The following is a 21,763-nucleotide window of genomic DNA, read 5'->3' as shown; positions in this document are numbered from 1 at the left end:
ATAAAAAATTAGAATATAAATTTGGGCAAAATGCAGACATAAAAATGACAGAAAGAAAGCAAAAGGAGGAAATAAATTTTAGAAATGGAAAATCAACCTACTTACCCAAAAGGAAGGAAGGGAGAGATTTTTACCCAGAATTCTAACCGTGCAATGAAACCGTACTTGCCCCATTTTTTAACTCACTGATAATTTTTTTTGGGTTCATGGAAGAGGCAGCGAATCTAAGGAGCTGACGTGGCAGTCAGAGATTCTTCCTATTGGAGACGAGAAAAACTAAACAAACATCATTATCATTAATCATTATAATTAATTTTTATTTAGTGAATTTTTTCTTTTGAAACATCAGTCCGTTATCACTCGGTCAATTAGCCCTAATTTTTAGGCACGTTAATTAGCTATTTCCAGATATTTCAATAACCCAAAAATAACAAAAGAAGAAAAAAATATTCCCATAAATTTATTTATCATTTTTTATTACTTTCTTTCCTGCTTTCTTCTAACTATCACTGTATTTAATCCGCTGCTTGGAACTGCAACAAAACCCTAACAAGGGTTCTTGTAAGAACCAATCGCCGCCCTATTGATATCAGCCGTCAGTTACCCTTTGTTTCTCTATAACTCTCTTTGATCTTAGACACAACTCCTCAGCTCTCTCACTGATTTTGTGTTCTGTATTTTTTTCCTTCACAAACTTAATCTTTTTGTCTATGCTCTTGTTTTTGTGCTGTTACATGGAGAACATGCTGGAAAAAAAGTGGTTTCAGTAATTTTATGGGACTGAATTCAGGGAAAGATAATAACTTTATGAGCTCTGATTGTTGTTTTGGGGTATATATATTTTAGGTGAGGCATGAAGTGGCTTGGGAGAAATTTTGGGTTTTGATCAGTTTAAAGTTAGCAACTTTGAGGTTGTAAATATGGGGCTTTTAGGTTTAAGTCTTGATTTTGGGATTGTTGTAGGGGTTTAGGGTTAGGTTACTTCTAGTGGGTAGCGATCAATTTGAGTTTTTGGAAGAGGGTTGATTGTAGGTTAGTGTTTTTCATCGAGAATGTTGTCTGAAATAGGAAGAAGACCAATGCTTGCAGGTAACGAGGGGTCCTTTGGTGACGAATTTGAGAAGGAGATAGGTATGTTGCTCAGGGAGCAGCGCAGGCAAGAGGTTGATGATCGTGAAAGCGAGCTGAATATATTTAGAAGTGGATCAGCACCTCCAACTGTGGAGGGTTCTTTGAATGCAGTGGGAGGGTTGTTTGCTGCTGGTGGCAGTGGCGGTGGTGCCTCCGCCTTTTCGGATTTTCCTGGAGCTAAAAATGGGTTTGCGTCTGAAGAGGAGCTTAGGTCCGATCCTGCTTATCTCCAATACTATTACTCGAATGTGAATCTGAATCCGCGGCTTCCACCTCCATTGCTGTCAAAGGAGGATTGGAGGTTTGCGCAAAGGATGAAAGGAGGAGGGAGTTCTGTATTGGGTGGAATTGGAGACAGGAGGAAAGTGAATAGGGCTGATGATGCTAGTCAAAGATCGTTGTTTTCGATGCCGCCAGGTTTTAACTCGAGGAAACAAGAGAGCGAGGTTGAGCCGGACAAAGTACGTGGCTCAGCAGAGTGGGGTGTTGATGGACTGATTGGTTTGCCAGGTTTAGGACTTGGTAACAAACAAAAGAGCCTAGCTGAAATCTTTCAGGTGATTTGTTTCTATGGTTGTGTTCGATGTTCGATGTACGATTTGGTACACGTGTAACTGAAGTTCGTGCTTTCTTAATGTTTGCTTGCATTTGTTGATAACGCTTTTGAGTATCACTTAATATTTGTTCCTTGAATTGTCTGTTCTTACATTTATGCTTCCCATTGATATTTGAGAATGATATAATGTATAACTTAGGAGAATATTGATTCATGGGATAGAAAATATGAGTATTTGATTCTTGTATTTAGAATGCAATGTGTGCCTTGCCCCATTTGGCTTGGACCAAATGTCCTCATCCTGAATGCTACCTTTTACGTTTATGTTAACAACTTGATTGTGTACCTACAGCTGGTCCACTCTTTCAGATATTGGATGTTGAGGAGGTTTTCTACTTGGGACAATTAGTCAGTCATAATCACACTTTCTATAGGAACTCGCTTTGAGAACTTTGAAAGTCCAATCCATCCTTTAGAAGCTTTTAAAAAACAGGAAATTTTTTAACTGCATCTAATCTTGTTTAGTTTTCCCTTCTTTCTGATGGCTGTAAGTAGCACCAAGTTGTTCAGCTTAACAGTCCTCTTCATGATTGCATTGGTCATCTTGGTTATGGCTGCACGCCTGTAGTCATACTAGCACGGAGTGCATTTGTTTTCTTTTTTTTGGTCCAATTCCTGGGATAGGTTGCCAGCCCTCGTGGTTTCTAATACAATCTAATGTTTTGCAACCATCCCTTATTGCCATACATCTCGCTTCAGCTATAGTTTCCAGGTTATCATGCTATTCTTTAGTTGACCAAAGTAATGCTCCACAGAGCATAGTAGTACCACAGTATCAGTGAATTTGGATAATCCTCTTTGCTTCTTGCATTTAACTCAAATGAGTGAACTTGATGAGTATGGTTAAACCCCTTTTTTTATAAAAAAAATTCTGATTGAATACAAATTGGTTATGCCATCACGGGTACACCGTAATTTTTTTTTTCTCAATAGTATGGTTGAATATGATCCGGATAATTTTCAGTTCATACCATACACTTGTTTGGCAACCTCAAAATCAGAGTTGTAATTAGCACTGCACAGAAAAGCTCTTATTTAGATACTTTAGTCTTAAATTCTAAAGTTATCAAGATAACATCTTTTATGCATTCATAATTTAGATTCCTATGTATGTTTAAACCATTTTTTCCTATATCTTTCTGTATCAATAGTACCTATAAAGTTTTATAGTTGTATGGAGCCTTTGTTGTTGCATTCTAATCTTACTTACGTGTCCTCATTTTTGGTTCACAACTGTTGTGCTTGTGCACAATCATTAGTTTGATCTGTTTACTATATTTTATTTGCTGACAAGTTAACATTTTTGTTCTTCAGGATGACTTGGGGCGTGCATCTCCTGTTTCTGGGCTTCCTTCTCGTCCAGCCAGCCATAATGCATTTGATGAAAATGTAGATGGTTCTGCTGAAGCTGATCTAGCTCATTTGCACCGTGACGTGATGGCTTCTGATGGTCCACGATCTAGTGCAAATGGTCAGGGCTCATCTGCAGCCCAAAGTATGGGCCCACCTTCTTCTTACTCGTATGCTGCAGCTCTAGGTGCTTCATTGTCAAGAAGCACCACTCCTGATCCTCAACTTGTTGCTAGGGCTCCTAGTCCTTGTCTTACACCAATTGGAGGAGGAAGAGTTGGTACTTCAGAAAAGAGAGGCATTAGTAGTCCGAGCTCCTTCAATGCTGTCTCATCTGGCATCAATGAGTCTGGAGATCTAGTGGGGCCTTTTTCCAGCATGAACTTGTCTGCAAATGGTGTAATAGATGATGAACACCATTTGCCATCACAGATCAAACAAGATGTTGATGATCACCAGAATTATCTCTTTGGTTTGCAAGGTGGTGAGAGTCATGCCAGGCAACTAACATACCTAAAGAAGTCTGAATCTGGGCATATGCATATGCCATCTGTTCCACACTCAGCAAAAGGTTCATACTCGGATTTGGGTAAGAGCAATGGTGGTGGGCCGGATTTTAGTAACTCATCATCTGATAGGCAAGTTGAAATACAAAAAGCAGCAGTTTCTTCTAATAACTTGTATTTAAAAGGATCCCCCACATCCAATCATAATGGTGGTGGCAGCTTGCATCCTCAGTATCAGCAAGTAGATACTGCAAACTCGTCATTTTCAAACTATGGTCTAAGTGGGTATTCTATGAATCCTGCATTGGCATCCATGGTGGCTAGCCAACTTGGCACTGGTAATCTTCCACCCTTGTTCGAATCAGCTATGGGATCCCCTGGGATGGATTCAAGAGTGCTTGGAGGAGGTATGGCTTCTGGACCAAACCTAGCAGCTGCTGCATCTGAATCGCATAATCTTGGTAGATTAGGGAGTCCAATTACAGGGAGTGGTCTTCAAGCTCCTTTTGTCGATCCTATGTATCTTCAATACTTGAGGACATCTGAGTATGCTGCAGCACAGCTTGCTGCTCTTAATGATCCCTCTGTGGATAGGAACTACTTAGGTAATTCATACATGAATTTACTTGAACTTCAAAAGGCGTATCTTGGAGCCTTGCTTTCACCACAGAAGTCACAGTATGGTGTTCCGTTGGGGGGCAAGTCTGCTGGTTCTAATCATCATGGTTATTATGGGAATCCTGCATTTGGTGTAGGCATGTCTTATCCTGGAAGTCCCATGGCAAGTCCTGTTATTCCTAACTCTCCAGTTGGACCAGGTAGTCCTATGAGGCACAATGAGCTTAATATGTGTTTTCCTTCTGGGATGAGGAATTTGGCTGGGGGTGTCATGGGACCCTGGCACATGGATGGTAGCTGTAACATAGATGAAAGCTTTGCATCTTCACTCTTAGAAGAGTTTAAGAGCAATAAAGCAAAGTCTTTTGAACTTTCAGAAATTGGTGGACATGTTGTGGAATTCAGGTATCAAATCCTTATAAGTTTTCTTGTCATTCATCTTCATGATTTTATCATAAGTTGGTTATGATAATATTGTGTTTGTATGTGCAGTGCGGATCAGTATGGGAGTCGGTTTATTCAACAAAAACTTGAAACAGCCACTACAGAAGAGAAAAACATGGTTTATCAAGAAATTATGCCTCAAGCGCTTGCTCTAATGACTGATGTGTTTGGTAATTATGTGATTCAAAAGGTAAATTATATTCGCTGGACGCATGCTTTAGTTTGATTTCTACTTGTTAGTATATATTACATGGTAACAATTTGTGTTTGTATTCAGTTTTTTGAGCATGGACTTCAATCTCAGAGAAGGGAATTGGCCAACAAGCTTTTTGGTCATGTACTGACACTTAGCCTTCAAATGTATGGTTGTCGGGTGATCCAGAAGGTACCAATAACTTGTGACTGGATTAACTTTTTCTGCTACTAGGTTGTGCCCTGTATTTCTTTGGAATATGGATATCTTTCGTTCATCGTTCAACATATGATTGATTATTCAACCATTTGTTCTGGTAGTACTGCGAGAAACAATCCTAGTCTTTTCGGATGCTATAACCATTACTTCCATTATTATGCTTTTGTGCAGCAAGGGAGGCTTAATAATAACTGTATGCCAATGATAATGACCTGATTTCCTTTTAACTTTAATGCTAGGAGACTAAAATTCATTTGTTTATCCAAGGATTGCTACAGTTGGTTCTAGTAGTAATATACTTTTATTACATTCAGGCAATAGAAGTTGTTGATCTGGACCAAAAGATCAAAATGGTTGAAGAACTTGACGGTCATGTTATGCGCTGTGTACGTGATCAAAATGGGAACCATGTCGTCCAGAAGTGTATTGAATGTGTTCCTGAAGACGCTATTCATTTTATTGTCTCAACGTTTTTTGATCAAGTTGTGACCCTTTCCACCCATCCATATGGTTGCCGTGTGATACAGGTGGAGATACATCTTTTTCTTTTTGTTCTTTGATTTTGATAACTTCTTCTGAACAAACAAATAATGTGTAATCCATAATAATGTTTGTGTATTTGGCAGAGAGTGCTTGAGCACTGCAGTGATATGAATACTCAGAGTAAAGTTATGGATGAGATATTGGGAGCTGTTAGCATGTTGGCACAAGATCAGTATGGCAATTATGTTGTTCAGGTTCATAATCTTTCCTAATTAATGGACTCTTCTGTGCTTAAACACTCGCCTTTGTGAACTTTTATATTGGTAACGTTTGTTTTTTTATCAGTCAGCCAAGTGGCTTACTCCTAAATATCCATCTCTAATGCCTTTCTGCCTTCTGTTCCATTACCATATTCAATGACATATTGGCAACAAAATTTCTGCTCCTCTGCCTTTTGTTTTTTGTTTTCACATGTCTGGTGATGCTCCTCTGTTTCTTGGTGTTTATATTCATAGAATGATTAATTACAAAACCTCGAATTTTTTTATTCTTATATTTTTCCCACTGTTTCTTGAGTTTGAAACTGCAACTCGTATTGCTTGTTTTAACATGTCAACACGTTATTCGTACTTTGTCACTTATTTCTGTCATGAAGACCACAGGGTTGGAAATTTTTCGGGGTTTAGCAATTTTTAGTATTTGAAACATTTAAACCACCTTTTAGATGTTCATTTGTCCAGCTGGCCCAAGAACATGAAGAGCAACTATTCTAGTACAGTTAGATTGATATGTTTGAGATTGGACCTTATGCTTGTTTTTTTGATCTTCTGGGTAGGGCAGCAATTGAGCTGAGATAATCTTTGCCTAGCTTGAGCTTGTTTTAATTTTACAGAAGCTCAAGATTTCAGTTTAGCTTAAAAAATACTTTTTATTGAATTCGAGCTGAGCTTGAGTTTTATTCATGCTCAAAGGATATTGCTTGTGCTTGCTTATCATGGATATTGATTATTAAGTTTTCTTAATGGAAAACCTAAACAATCCCCTTGGCTAGGTCAAGCTTTTAGCTGCTTGCGGACTACTTGGCTCACTTGCAAGCCTAGTTCTAGGGCTCTTTTCATTTTTTTATTGCTATATATTTCAGTTTTTCATGAAAACACGAGAATACTTTCTTTTTTGCTGTGTTATTACTTATCAACTGAGTTTTTCATTATTGAAAAGAAAAGAACTTGGGGTTTTCATCCAGTTTTGATTTACATGTAAATGTAGACTTTTAATTATTCTTTGGTCATCTGCTTGTCTTATTTTTTTAAACAGCATGTCCTTGAGCATGGAAAACCTCATGAGCGTTCTGCTATCATAAAAGAATTAGCTGGGAAGATAGTCCAAATGAGTCAACAGAAGTTTGCCTCCAATGTAGTTGAGAAGTGTTTAACTTTTGGCGGTCCCGCTGAACGTGAATTACTAGTGAATGAGATGCTTGGCACTACCGATGAAAACGAGCCTCTTCAGGTTTGTCACATCTCTATGTGCTTATTACACACTTAAATTTATTGCAAATAAAGTCATGGACTCATTGTTTTTCTGATAAGTGTAATCATAACAAGCAGGCATAAGTAGAGGCATTGTTTTTGTGGAACATCATTATTTTTTTGGTCCGAGGGTGGGATTTTTTTTGGTGGAACAGGATACATGTTTTACATTTGTATACGTTATCATCCTAGGGATCCCTTGGTATGGATTAGACGTTTTGTGCTTCATAGCCAATGTGTATTAGCACTTCCTTTGGTTAAATCAAATGGATTGGAAGCAATTTTAGATTATGTTCTGTACATTTGTATATCAGCCGTTGCACACTGGTGTTGCAATAAGGACCCAAGTTAAGAGCTTGGATTATAGCCCTTAAATGAAGAAAATTAGTGATCATTTTGTGGGGATTACAGTGACCTATATTTCTTCATTCTTCCCTATTGTTTTTGTGGATATTGTGGCTTCAGATGTTTTCAAATCCTTATGCATGAATATATGTGATATCATTCTTCTTTCCGCATGTCTTATATATGTATTCTCTCATCCCCAACATTTTGTCCGCTTATTTAGTTTGACTGACTGCTTGTATATACAGGCAATGATGAAGGATCAATTTGCGAACTATGTTGTACAAAAAGTGTTGGAGACTTGTGATGACCAACAACGTGAACTGATTCTTTCGCGAATTAAAGTTCATTTGAATGCATTGAAGAAATACACTTATGGGAAGCATATTGTTGCTCGTGTAGAAAAACTTGTTGCTGCCGGGGGTACTCATTCTTCTTTTTGCCTTCTCATTTTTATACATCTATGTCTGTAAACTGCATATGTTCATGACTTTCACGCATGTGTGTGCGCACACACACACACACACACACACACATATATATATGTGTATATGTGTATGTATATGGATATATATTAATGAGTATTGCTGTATGACTGAATGTACAAATATCTGTATGTATCTTTGGATGCCAATTTTTTAATTTTTAATTGGGGTGATTTTCCTGGCTTTTATGCTTGGTACAAGATCATGCTTCTTTTATCTGGCATGCAAGCCATTGAGTGTTATTCCTGGCTTTTGTTTTTCTTTTGTTTTACTCTTTGCCTTTTACAGAAGTACAAGTTTCAGCCCTATAACACATTTTGCTATATGAATGTGCGACCAAACTTAACAAACTGAAAGGACCGCTTTATCATTCTGTGGATGCATTCATCTATGTACTTGATTTTTCCTGATTGTTTGTTTACCGTAGTAAAGACACATCTCCCTGCAATATGTAGTACATTATCTTAATACATAGTACATAATTATAGTTGATTAACTTCCAAAATAGCATATATGGCATGATTCATTCTTTAGAGATACCTTTCTTACTGCGTACTTTGATGTGTGCAGAAAGGAGAATTGCTGCTCAGTCTTCGCACCCTGCTTAGGTGGTGTAGGAAAGAAAGTTGTTTGTACAGCTAACTGAGGCTAGTGTGTGTTTCCCTCTCTTTGTCGTCGTCTCTCTTCCTCGTATCTATATCTATGACTGGCTCTGCCTATCTTTGAAAGACAGGTATGAGGCAGATTGAAAATAAAGTTGTTGCTTGTACTGGAAAACTGTACATTGTGTAGCTTAAAGTTTATACATAGAGTCGAGCTAGCTGAGGTTCAGATGTTGAACACACCTGATGCCCCTGCAGAGGAGATAAATGACTATACAAGTTTTTTAAGGGTGTAAAAATGATTAATGGTGAGGTAGTTTATATGTCGACGTGACTGTACAAATGTTGCCATGTGGAGAGCTGTTCATGATTAGGCGAGGCCGCAGTTTTTTTTAAATGTATGGTAATGACTTTGTTTTTTCTCAGTCACATAAAGTACAGTTTTCTATGGAAGTATATTGTTCAAGGCTATATATCTCGTGTATTTATTGCTGATTTTCTCTGCATCACAAGCTCCTTAACCCTTTATCTGGGTAGTGAATTTTTATCTATCCCTCCCGTGAATAGAAAGCAGCTCCAAAAACTCAAAAACTATAATTTTGTCTCATTTTGACGACTTCCAATTTTTGAAACAGTAACTCCCAATTTGAAGAACATTTCAACTTCTGGGAAGATTTTAAGTCTTTTGTAAAAATATGAGAAAAGGACGGATGTGGGAGGGGAGAGGGATCTCTGTTATCTTTTGTGCATAAATGATAACTTACAGAATTATATTATGCTTAAAAATGATTATAAAACTTGTTAAAATGGTGGTCTGTTCTGAATATATTTTGTCAGCATGTCCCAAAGCGTGAAGCCAGTTGTGCTTTCATATACTCTCTTAGAGCCAGTTATTGTAGCCCAAGCCCTAAACCCTTAAACCCTCATGTCTAAAGTTTAGACATCAAGTTTGCTCTACCCTAAACCTATGCTTTGCGGCTCTCAACCAAACGCTGGAATGGCCTCATAAACTAACCTTTACATGTTTCCGCATAAATAAATTACAAGATCAATGAATAAGCCAGTCAACCCTCCCATTTTACATATTCCAACAATTGAAAAACCGGAATCGCGGTTAGATTTATGATTAATAAGTTACAAAATCGAATCTTACGGATTGATACAATGGGGCTAAATAGAGATTGGATTGAGCAATGAAACTAAAAATCCTTGAACGATATATGGGGTTGCCATTGTATTGTGTGATTGTCAACCGTTGATAAATATAATAGAGTTTGCATGCAACTACGGTACAGTTGGCAGTCGCTAATAAGTATTGGTAGAATTTTGTATCCATCTAACACATACATAACATTTCCACATGCATCAGATTAAGAGACAGGCTTTAGGCTTTAGGGTAGAACTCAGTATTTACAGCATCTAATTAAAGGTTGATAAAAAATGAAACCATTCAAGGTCTGCTGCCAATAAATGTAAAATCTACATGCATCAAGTTCAAGGGAATGTGCCCCTTTGATCATCATCACTCATGCTATTTCCAAGTGGAAGACAGTCACCAACAAACCACTGAAAACTTCATAAATTACAATTTATAAGAGACCAAAAAAAATCAAAATCAAAATAAAAATCAAAAGAGAAATTGCATTTCAGTCATCGTCATTATCATCATCATCAATAGTAATCTTTTGCCCAAATCCTTTAGGCCCAGCCCTTGCTCTCACCCTCCTCTTCTTTCCACTCTTCTTGTTAGTTGCCTCATCTTTCTCAAGCTTCTCTCTCTCCCTCTTCTGCAGAAAATCTGTCACACCTAGGTAGATAACCTGAATCCAATACAACCCAAACTTAGCAAAACCTACTTCCCAAAACCATAAATTTAGTAACTTGACAAATTGGAATTCAAAAAGGAACATGGGTTCTTGAGTTTACCCCAATGGTGAGAACAGATAGACCAACAAAGGCAATGAAAAGAAGAACAGAGATGGTGATAGAAACACCATCCTCATCACCAGTGGACACTATCTGCTGGGAAGTCTCAAGTGGGATGGCTTCTGCAGGCACAGCTTCACCAGAGGTTGCATAGATTTGCCAAATTGGGGTGCTTCTTTGGGTGAAATTATCATGTGGGTTGTGGAAAATTATGCTCTTTTTGGTTAGGGAAGCAAAAGGCGAACATGGTTTCTGGGTTCTTAGAAATTGACAATTGCTTGGCTTGAGAAAATGGGAAAAAGTTGGTGGGGATAGAGATATGGATGTGGTAGCCATGCCCATTTGCTACCGCTTCTCTTCTCTCTGCTGCAGTAGCAAAACAGCCTCAGTAAATGTTGGGGTGAGGGGAAACTCTATGGTACTAATCCATCACACCATAGAAGCCTCAGTAAATGTGTTTGGAAATTTCTATTGGTGTGGTGCTTGAAAGCAAAGGCCTAAATGCTCCCTTTTGACCAAAAAGAAAAAGACCTAAATGCTCTCTGGCCCATGGGTGGGCTTTTGGACTAGAAATGGTAAGACAGGAAAGATGCTATATCAGGATAGGCATAAAGCCCATTAGGCCTAGAACAATGTCAAAACTCCCCCATGCCTAATAAACACCACAAGCCTAACCCAACCTTTGTAAAATCATTGTGATTTTTTTTCTTATTCTTATTCAACAACTTTCATTCATGAGACTTGGATTTGGGCCATTCTTATCAATGAAGTGTTTGTTGGATTGACTTAGACTTTCGGTGTGCTCCTTAGTGGTTTTAGATTAAAACCCCCATGATATTCGTGTGTGAATTCCCCCCTCCCCCTTTCTAACTATGGCAAAAAAAAAAACAAAACAAAACTTGGGCCATTCTTTGATAGTTCATTATGTATAGTGCTTGAGGTAAGATTGACAAATTACTATTGGATCAAATTCTGGTTAAGTTCGAAGTAGGACTTCAACTAGTAAGATTTTATTCGAACTCGCTCAAGTTTCTCATTCTAAACCTACATAAAAGATATTATCGACATTCCAAAAAAGTCATAACATGTTGTTTTAAAAACACATACGATCAAATTCAAGTTAGGTTTTGAGGACCTTTTGTTAGTTGGTTATTTTGTATGTAAGCAGTTGGTTTTTCGCCAGGCCTTGAATTCGTGTGCTTCTAAAGTTCTGCCATCATCACCATCAACCTCGACCAAGAAAATAAAAATCACCATCACCCTCACAAAAAGTACAGATATTCCGCATAAAATAAAAGATTACAATCCAGCTGTTCACCAACATCTCTCTCTTCCCATTGGTCCACCTACCTCTCAACCAGACCATATAAAATGCTCCACACTCTAATAAAAAAGATACAAAAAGACCGCAAACGCAAAAGTCGGTTCTTTAATAATTATTCACACTTAAATTACCAAAACACCCTTAAAAAGCGCAGACACTTTGCCAACTTGGCACTTCCACCAAGAGACACACTTTCGGAAGCCTCCAACCGCGACGGCTATTCTGGTAATTTCGGATTCGGATAAAACCACACCAAAACTCGAACACGGGTACACAATCTGCGCACGTGTTTGAACGGTGCAGCGAGTAAGCTGTGAAATCTGAGGGAGCAAGTGGGGAAGTAAACCCAAAGGATGAGATATTTGGAAGATCAAAAATATCTGCCTAAGTCGTCCACGTCGGCACAAGATGGAATCAGATATTGCACTTTTACCAACAAAAAAGCGCAAAAAAAAAAAAAAAAGAAATTTTCTTTTCTTTTTTATAATTTTCCCTCGTTTTCTCACTTCCCAAACACCCCTCCGAGTCTCCCGAATTATATATCTGCTTCTTCTTCTCAATAGTCTTCGTTTCTCTCCTGATTTTTCTCCCAATCCGATCCGATCCCGACACGAACAATTCGACCTCGCTGATGACAAGAACCTAAAAAAAGCAACCCAAAAAAAAAAAAAAAAGGGAAAAAAAAGAAGAAGATAGAGAGAGAGCTTGAGCTGTTGTTGCAATGGGTGAAGAGGTGAGGATGAGCGAGTACGAAGGCGGTGGCAGTGGCGGCGACGACTGCGACGACGAGACGCGAGTTCTCGAGTGGGAGGCGGGGCTGCCGAGCGCCGACGATCTCACGCCGTTATCTCAGCCGTTGATCCCAATCGAGCTCGCTTCGGCCTTCAGCATCTCGCCGGAGCCGTGCCGTACAACCGTCGACGTCAACCGCGCGTCGCAGAAGACGGTCTCGACGCTCCGCGGCGCCGCTCACTCTCAGGGCTTCTCTTCGAACTACAAGTCGTTTGACGAGAACCGCAGCGACGACGTCGAGCCGATGGTCGTCGAGGTCGACGAGAACGACCGGTACGGCAACGCCGGATCCGATTCGAGAAAGTCGCGGAAGATTGATTGTACGGAGGAGGCCGATTCGGCGCTGAGGACCGAGAATTTCTCGGCCGACGACACGTCGGCGCGGACGCTGAAGCGGCCGAGGCTCGTGTGGACCCCGCAGCTGCACAAGCGGTTCGTGGACGTGGTGGCCCACCTGGGGATCAAGAACGCGGTGCCCAAAACGATTATGCAGCTGATGAACGTTGAAGGCTTGACCCGAGAAAATGTGGCGAGCCACTTGCAGAAGTATCGGCTCTACTTGAAGAGGATGCAGGGGTTATCGGGCGACGTTGGGCCGTCGTCTTCGGACCAGCTTTTCGCGTCGACGCCGGTGCCGCAGAGCTTGCATCAAGAGTCGGGTGGCGGGTCGGGTCAGGCGGGTCAGAGCCACGGGCATGGAAATGGGCAATTTTCGTTTTCTATGCCTTACCCGCCTAACATGATGCCCATGCCGGTTCTCGGGTTGACCCACGGGCACGGGCACATGGGCATGCCGGGTGGTGGGTACCATGGGTTCGAGTCGCACCATTACAACATGGGTTCGATGGTTTCGTATCCACATGGTGCTCCAAATGACAAATGAGAAATCTTTACACATTAAGTTGAGGTGAGTGAGTTTTCTTGACCTTACACTGAATTTAATTTTTTTTAGCTTTAATGGCGGTTTTATTTTATTGGATTGTTGTTCTGGCTCTGTGCTGGGAAACTAGAATTTGATTTGTATGATTTGCTTAGTTTATTTGACTGGTTGTTGCTTACCATATTATATTATGGTTCCTTAGTAGAATTTGCTGGCATGTGTATGTACCCAAAGTAACAGGGCATCTTGGAAACTAGTTTTATTCCCTGAAGTTGATTAGATGGAGACAGTGTGTACCTGTGTGAATTTCCTCTGTGAAGTTCTAATTCTATTTGACACCACTGGTCTTACCATGTAGACTGCACTGTAGTTAAGTTTACTATGGTCTTGCCATGGAGAAATAATGGAACTCTAGCTCTAAAGTTTGCTTTTCTTTATCAAGGCTTTATAGCAGCTTCTGGGGTTTGTTGTAGTTGCTGTTAGTTTGTGTATATGATGCAGTTCTCCATTGATAACTGCTCAAGAATTTCAGATTATTCATCGTATGTTTTTGTGTAGATTCAGAAGTTTCAGCAAGTTGGTTGAAGCTAACTCTTGGAACTCAACCTGTATGCTTGCTTGATTGGTAATGTTGAACCTGACAGGCATGGGAAGGGTTCTTAGGAATTATGTGGAGACACTTTAGAGGTATATGGGTTTTGAATGAATCAGCCATTGTAACAAAATCTCCCTCATTAAATGCATGTATTCCCAGTTACATAACAGTGGGAGGTTCATTCCTAGTCTACATAGTTGACACCGAGGCATTGAGTACATTCTTAACCTGTTTCAAGTTAATATATTCTTTTTGTATCAATAAGGTATTAAGCCTTTTGTAACCGAGAAAATAAGGTATTGAGCCTTTTCTTTCCAGAATCAATGGAAAAAAGTCGATCTAAATATAGAAATGTCTGTTTGCTTTCCTTCATTGCGATATTGAATGCTTTTATCACCTTGTCACCTCCTATGTCATGTATGGAGATTCCTGTATGTTTATGCAAATATGAATGTGGATTTGGTACGAACAATAATTTTGCAATTGCTTCCATCAACCTTTTAAGAGTGTTCTCCTTTGTCTGCTGCTCTTCAGAATAATGAAAACTGTAATAATTTCTTGTACAGATTTGGGTGAGAACAAGCCCCTTATGTTCTCATTATTATTTGTAAGGTTCCTTTCAATCTACAAGAGTTATTTGTGCATTGTTTAGTAATGCTAGAGAAAATTTATGGCCATTTTTTGTAACTCAGTGGATGTTGAGGCGATTAAAATTTCAAATTCATCTGTATTCTGTTATCTTTAACTATAAGATTCATCTGTATTCTATCATCTTTAACTGTAAGATTCATCTGTATGGTTTAGCATCTGCATTCTATCATCTGTAACTACATCTCATCTGTTGCTAGTACATAGTATGAGGGGAAGTTTTAAGACCCTTAAAAACCTAAAGAAGAGCAAGGAGGCCCCATGTGTATACAAGTTAAGGAAATTCGTCTAACCTTTCCAAAATTTAAGGGGCCTCGTTCGTATACGTCATTAGCAGTTACCACAGTTTTGTCAAGACAAGTTATTGCAGGAGTAGAGGATGACAGGGATGGATGTAGATGATCTAAAGAACTTGGGCAAAGGGTGAAAGACTGAAGAAGCTTTACCTAAGTACTTTTACTAGAAAGCTATGTTCAAACACTTTTAGGTGAAAATGTCTTTTACCTCAGTGGACCATATACATTCTGCTCTACTCTTTTGTTATAATAGTGTCGCAACAGTTTTTTATTATTTTATTTTAAATCTACATTTGTTGCATAACAGTGCCTGTAGTTCATTTGGGATACATGGTTTCTTTGTAGCTTCAGGTTAGGATATTTTCCTTGGACTTCAAATTGATGTCGTTGCATCACTTGCAGATTGTTCAGATGGACTTCATCCGAAAAAGCCGTGTCCTTTCCAACAGGAGTAAAGGCTGAATGGCTGATACCCATTATTTTTTAAGGTTATGTTGTCAACTAAAATAATTAATACTGTACCTCTCTACAGATTGGAATTGAGCTCTTTTTTATTTCTTCATATGAAATTGCTTGCTCTTGATTGAAAGCCTACTTCTTGTATACTGAACAAACTTGAGTGAGAGTTAATAGCATTCTAGCTTGATGTTATATCCCATAATTTCATTTTCACTGTCATCCGGCTTCTCTTTCCTTCTCAATCTCACGGATCTTTTACTATTTGGTTAGATTATCATGTTGCTGTCCTCTGCTGTGATAAAAGTTCGATAAAATAAGCTTATGCAACGGCTAGTTTACAAAATCTTCCTTGAAAGGCCATTCTATAATATCAGGCAGCTTCCATCCAACTGCGTCCTGGAAGTTTCCTTAACTTGTTTTTCATCATCATTTTCTTCAACCTTGCAACATTCCCCCAACTGCCAGAATCAGCATACAGACTTGACAACAGCAAATTGTTACCTGCACTCTCTGGCTCTAACTCCGACAAATGCTTTGCTGCTACTTCAGCAAGATCTATATTTCCATAATTCCGACATGCTCCCAGTAATGCTCCCCATACAAACAAATCTGGCTCCATAGGCATTGCCTTAATCATATCATAAGCCTCAGTGAGTTTCCCTGCTCGACCAAGAAGGTCAACCATGCATGCATAATGTTCTAGTCTTGGCACGATCCCATGCCTTTCCTGCATCAAATAGAACAAGCTTTCTCCAAGTTCGATCATTCCGGCATGACAACAAGCCGTGAGAACTGCCATGAAAGTCAGGTAATCGAGTTTCTTATCGTCTTCCATCTTCATCTGGTTGAAAAGCTCAATTGCTTCATTACAATACCCATGATTCGCATATCCAAAAATCATTGAATTCCATGTCACCGTGTTCTTTTGAGACATCTTGCAAAACAATGCCTTTGCGTCGTATATAAATCCGCATTTTGCGTACATGTCAACAAGAGCACTCCTCACATATACATCTTCTTCAACTCCTATCGCCAACGCGTAGGCATGAATCTCCTTCCCACGCTTCACATCCGTCACAGCTGCACAAGCAGGCAAGAGGCTACTAATAGTATTCGAGGTTGGACACAGTCCATGACTCAACATTTGATTGAATGTATGAAAAGCTTTGTTGTTCTGAAAGTTGTGCACAAACCCAGATATAACCGAAGTCCAAGATACAACATCAGGCTCAATCCCGTTAACCCACATTAGGTTAAAAATTCGATACGCCAATGCTTCATCGCCCTTCTGCGAAAACCCAGAAACCAAACTGTTCCAAGTTATCAAATTGGGCTTTAATCCCAGTAGCTGCATTTTCTCCACCAAACGCAATGCTTCTCTAGCCAAACCATGTTGAGCAAACCCCGAAACCATAGCATTCAAAGCCACCAAATCTTTCTCCACCATCATATCGAAAACTTGTTGTGCCTTCTCCACCCGCCCATTCTTTGAGTACATATCAATGAGCGCACTGCTAACAAAAGCATCAAATTCAAACGAGAAGCGGAGCACCACGGCGTGTATTTTCTTACCGGTTTTAAGATCAGAGAGGTGTCCACATGCTTTGAGAACACTGGGGATAACAATCTTGTTGGGCCTTGAAACCTTTCTTTGCATCTCCCAGAACACATCGATTGCCTGCTGATAAAACCCACAACGAGCATAGGCTCCGATGAGAGCAAACCAGCGGCGTATGTTCGTTTGGGGAATTTTGTCGAACACTTTACGAGCATGGGCTATTTGGCCGCAGGCAGCGTACAAAGCGATGAGCTTGGAAGCCAAATGGGTCGAGCGAGCAGAGCCGACGGTGATTAAATGGGCGTGGAGTAGTCTTGCCGGGTGCAATTCTCGATCACGAGCGTAGGTTTCGATCAGCTTTGTGTAGTAATCAGGTGTTGATTGAAATGGACGGTGGATGATGGGGTTGTTCTGGCGAGCCGCTGGGAGTACCTGGCCTTTGAAACGACGCATTGACATTGGAATAGCAACGGCAAAGCGCGGGAAAGAACCAAGCACGTTTCACTCACTCAGAAGTTTGAAGTGAAGGTTAAATTACAATTCTCGTCCTTGTAATTTAGGCTATTTTTTATTATTTGTTTTGGTCTTGTAATGTAAATTGATTTTAGAAACAGTTTTATTTGAGTTAAGACCAAAAATTCAGATTTCTGTTGTATTCATTGGCAAAACTCGCAAAAGTTGAACTCGAGATCACACTTCTAAGAAAGTAAAAGAAGAAGATTGATGAGTGTCGTTAGACATTGAAAACTCCGTCTGCGTGTCGACATCATAGCAGATGGTGACCTGAGGCACCCGATGGGAGCAGGAGGGATGTCTCATATACCAAATTTACCCAACACGTTGTTTTTAGGGCTCTTGGATTTTCACCCTCAAATACTTTAGTATACACACAAGGCTGGTTATCCATGAAGGTTGACTAAATCAGTTCCTTGTTGGTCAGAATTCTAGTATTTCTTGAAATAAACACATCCATCACTCCTCTGGGATTATAAAATCCAAGGGAAATTGGGGCAACATCGTGCAGGACGAAGTCCGGGTGCTGCCCAAAATGGCGGCTTGTACAGCGGCGCCATACGCAACGGCTTCATAAGGATTGATGCTCTTGCAAAGCTCCTTACCATCAAACAAGTCCTGCAAACTTGGGAATTCTAGTAGAACCCCCAACAAGAACATCATGGATAGTGCCCTTGTCCTCCACTTTAGCATCCATCAAACACTTGTCCACAATGTCCATGCATTTTGTGAAGAGGTCCATGTTGAGCTCCTCAAATCTTTCTTTGGTTATTGTGGAGCAAAAGTCAATGCCCTCAAATAGAGTCAACCTCAATGGTGGTGGTTTGAGTAGTTGTGCAAGAAAGAGTCCTCTTTGCTCTCTCACAACATGTCCTCAATCTCCTCAATGCTCTGGGGCATTGCTCATGTCCTTCTTGTGTTTGATCTTCAACTCCTCCACAAAATGGCTCACCATTTTGTTGTCAAAATCTTCACCTCCTAGGCGGGTGTCTCCACAAGTAGCTTTGACCTCAAAAGTACCCTCTTCAATTGTGACAAGTGAAACATCAAAAGTACCACCACCAAGATCAAAGATGAGGCATTGATCTTCTCACCACACTACTAGAAAAAAGGGTAAAAGCCATAGTTTTTATAGCCACAACATGCAAACAGTGCCATTATTGATGTAATAGCCGCAGTTACTGTACATCTGTGCCACCAAAGACATAGCCACGATCAATTTGTGGCTGGAAAATAATTAGATACGGATTTGGTGGCCATAGGATACTTTGTTGATTTTATTTCTCAAAGTCACAGTCAAACCGTGGCTAATCCGTGGCCAACACTCATTGGCCTCAGGTTCTCTGTGGAAAGTCTAAGATTGGCCACGAGTGTATCCGTACCTTATTATATGGAGCTTTTCTAGTAGTGTTAAGTAAATTAATTAATAAATAACCATTTCAAAACGATAACCAAACCGTATGATCATATGAGGAACAAACACTCAACATTCACATTGATATGGACTGCAAGAGCCGAATAGAATTACCCTATGGAATGTTAGTTGGATTGATTCAAATTTTTATTGTGCTAAGTTCAAGCCTCCGTAAACAAAAAAACCAACTTAATTAAATTAATATACAAGTCAATGATGTAGGAATTCACTTGTTATTTTTGTCGCTTTTTAAAAAATAGGAGCCAAATTGTCGTGTTGAGTCCAAACTACAAGAGTGCAAAGTGTTATTGACTTATATTTATATTCAAAAGGATACTAGATTACATTTGAAGAGAAGAGATCCAACCTTTTATGTATATTTTTTTTTGCTTTAACCTTTTCTATATGTTATTTGTAATTGATATTTTTATTGGATTATTTTTTGGCTTATTTACTGTTTACCTCCTGAAATGGACGCTCGGTCTCACTTTATCCTTTAAACTGAAATTTTATCACTTTACTACTTCCGTCCATTTCCATCCACAAAATTGTAAAGTGGGATAACGTGGCATGGGCATTCTAGTAATTTTAGCTCATTATCTTCTCTCTTCTCTCTCTTCCTATGTCCCTCTGCCTCTCTTTTATCTTTCTTTCCGGACCCAACCTCCATCGCACCCCTCCCTCTTCTATCATCTCTTTTCTCTCTACCTCTTTCTCCTTTATGCCTCTCTCTTCGCTCCCTAGACCCAACCCCAAGCACACCTCCATTGCAAGATCCCACATCGACCAACAGAGAGAGGTTGATGTGCCTTATATAAGCACACCCGCATCCATCTAACACGAGGCTTTTTGGGAGCTCACTGGCTTCGGAGTCATAAGAACTCCGAGTTAAGCGAGTTGGGGCTAGAGCAATCCTGGATGGATGCCCTCTGGAAGTTGCTCGTGAGCTCCCGAAACAAAACCGTGAGGGCAGAGAGGGGCCCAAAGCGACAATATCGTCTTCTGGCGGGCTGGTCCCGGGATGTGACATCTATCGCATCCCACCCATTCCCCTCCCTCTGCCTCTCTTTCCCCCCTCCCCAACCTAACCTCCATCACACCCCACCCCTTCCCCTCATCTTTCTTCTATATGCCGCTCTCTCTCTCTCTCTCTCTCTGCCAAGAGAGAAAATGGGGAGTGGGTGTCGAGGATATTTTTTTTATAAAATTTTGAGTGGTGGTGGGGGTTAGGTCTGGCGAGGGGATGAGGGAGAAGAGAGAGGCAAAGAGGAGAAAGAGGCAAAGAGAAAATATAAGAGAGAAGAGGGAGGAGGGGGACAGTTTTTATCAAAAATAGCCAAAATTTACCCCATACTTTCATAAATGTTAGTTTTGTAAAAAACTTTCCAAAATAGCCAAAAACCCACTTAAATAGACTCAAATGCCCACAAAACTAAAACCCATATAAAAGTTAAAACTACTACTATTTGATTATATATATTTTTTGGACAAATTCGGGAAACATTAAGAAAAGGAAATCGCACTTGTGGCTTTTCTTGGTTGTGCAAAGTTTCTGAGAGAATACTATATAAGTTTTTCTTTTTAAAATAAAAATAAAAATTCTTCCATCATGAACATTAAAGAAGCATGATGGATTCCAGTAAAAACAAGAAAAGGAACCATGCTGTCCATTAAAGGGATGAACAGATACGGATCCGATACTACAATATTTAAGATGACACTATGCAGTATCATATCATGTATATATGACTCACTTCATAAACAGGTCCAAATGATTATAAGCATATAACGAGATAGTTAAGAATCAAAACCTATATATATATATATGTTGTGGACTATTAAGATCCCATGAGCACGACCATGCTTGCTTGGGAACAAAGAAGCAAGGGAAATAAAATAAATAAATAAAAATAACGGCACTTAGCGTCCAGGGAGTTCGACTAGTGCTGTAAATGTTCCTACTGAATTCTGAATTTTTATCTAGTAGAGTTTTGCATTTTAGATTTATGTGGTTTTAGTTTTGAGGGCATTAGAGTCCATTTAAGTGGATTTTTGGCTATTTTTGAAAGTTTTTTACAAAACTGACATTTATGAAAATAGAGGTAAATTTTGGCAATTTTTGATAAAAACTCGGGTAAGGGTGGGGTGTGATGGAGGTTGGGTTCAGGAGGGGAGGAAAGAGAGGGGCATAAGGACATAGGGTGGTAGAAGAGAGAAGATAAGGAGTTAAAATTACTAGAATGCTCATGCCATGTCAGCACACTTAAGGGTTTTGTGGCTGGAAATAAACGAAAATGGTAAAGTGAGAAAATTTCAACAAATTTTAGAGATTCACGGGGTTAAGTGAGAAAATTTCAGTTTAAGAGGGAAAAGTGAAACCGAGCGTTCGTTTAAGAGAGTGAAACAGTAAATAAGCTTTTTTTTTTTAAAGGTGAAAAAGTTTAGAAGGAGGGGAGGATACCTCATCCTATGGTCAGGCATACCAAGGCCTCTTGGCCTTGCTAGCGAAGAGAGCGATCTTTATCAACTCATTGGCTTTATTAGAATTTTAAAGTAGTTTTTTCTGGGTTGGATTTTTTTAAGGAGTTCAAAAATTGAGGTTTGTTCACAACTAAAATGGTTAGAGAATTAGATTGAGAAGTAAAGAATAAAACATAGTTAATACGGGGACCACATACAAATCGAAAGATATTATGATTAGTTTAAACCGGATAAGATCCTTTTTCATTTCATTTTCTGTACAAAATGTACTTGATGCCATATGAAAAAAAAATGAAGAAAACAAAGAAGAATTGGATCTAACGAAATCCGACCGTTGATTTTCTTTCATTTTTTCC

The 21,763-nt window shown here is 39.5% G+C and overlaps 4 protein-coding genes across 7 annotated transcripts; 2 read left to right on the top strand and 2 right to left on the bottom strand.

Moving 5' to 3' along the window:
- Positions 1 to 422: 422 nt before the first annotated feature.
- On the top strand, positions 423 to 8,992 carry LOC103322106 (pumilio homolog 1). Its single transcript, XM_008223990.3, has 9 exons — positions 423 to 1,688; positions 3,062 to 4,626; positions 4,714 to 4,855; positions 4,943 to 5,050; positions 5,392 to 5,604; positions 5,704 to 5,814; positions 6,875 to 7,069; positions 7,683 to 7,857; positions 8,490 to 8,992. Exons 1-9 carry the CDS (start codon positions 1,053 to 1,055, stop codon positions 8,525 to 8,527), a joined length of 3,183 nt encoding a protein of 1,060 aa, XP_008222212.2. The 5' UTR covers positions 423 to 1,052; the 3' UTR covers positions 8,528 to 8,992.
- A 959-nt stretch (positions 8,993 to 9,951) lies between these two features.
- LOC103322096 (uncharacterized) lies at positions 9,952 to 10,911 on the bottom strand. Its single transcript, XM_008223978.3, has 2 exons — positions 10,448 to 10,911; positions 9,952 to 10,341 (listed from the first exon to the last, which is right to left on the bottom strand). Exons 1-2 carry the CDS (start codon positions 10,787 to 10,789, stop codon positions 10,168 to 10,170), a joined length of 516 nt encoding a protein of 171 aa, XP_008222200.2. The 5' UTR covers positions 10,790 to 10,911; the 3' UTR covers positions 9,952 to 10,167.
- Positions 10,912 to 12,173: 1,262 nt separating this feature from the next.
- BOA (Homeodomain-like superfamily protein) lies at positions 12,174 to 15,660 on the top strand. Of its 4 annotated transcripts, none has more exons than XR_016122338.1 (3): positions 12,174 to 13,470; positions 14,008 to 15,173; positions 15,385 to 15,660. XR_016122338.1 is itself a non-coding variant. In XM_089042050.1 (2 exons), the coding sequence occupies exon 1, from the start codon at positions 12,493 to 12,495 to the stop codon at positions 13,444 to 13,446; it is 954 nt and encodes a 317-aa protein (XP_088898176.1). In that variant the 5' UTR covers positions 12,174 to 12,492; the 3' UTR covers positions 13,447 to 13,470; positions 15,328 to 15,660. The 4 variants fall into 4 exon arrangements, 2 of the variants coding, with proteins under 2 accessions (XP_088898176.1, XP_016648658.2); XR_016122336.1 differs by having other exon boundaries at positions 12,175 to 13,470; positions 14,002 to 15,173; XM_089042050.1 differs by lacking the exon at positions 14,008 to 15,173 and having other exon boundaries at positions 15,328 to 15,660.
- Positions 15,661 to 15,736: 76 nt separating this feature from the next.
- On the bottom strand, positions 15,737 to 18,550 carry LOC103323596 (Tetratricopeptide repeat (TPR)-like superfamily protein). The gene has a single exon (XM_008225601.3). It carries the CDS (start codon positions 17,456 to 17,458, stop codon positions 15,812 to 15,814), a length of 1,647 nt encoding a protein of 548 aa, XP_008223823.2. The 5' UTR covers positions 17,459 to 18,550; the 3' UTR covers positions 15,737 to 15,811.
- Positions 18,551 to 21,763: the final 3,213 nt, after the last annotated feature.

This window comes from Prunus mume, linkage group LG1, assembly GCF_029339155.1.
Source record: "Prunus mume cultivar Tortuosa linkage group LG1, ASM2933915v1, whole genome shotgun sequence".
Taxonomy (NCBI): domain Eukaryota; kingdom Viridiplantae; phylum Streptophyta; class Magnoliopsida; order Rosales; family Rosaceae; genus Prunus; species Prunus mume.
Note: the sequence above shows the minus strand (reverse complement) of the source record. Positions and strands in the feature narration are given on the sequence as shown.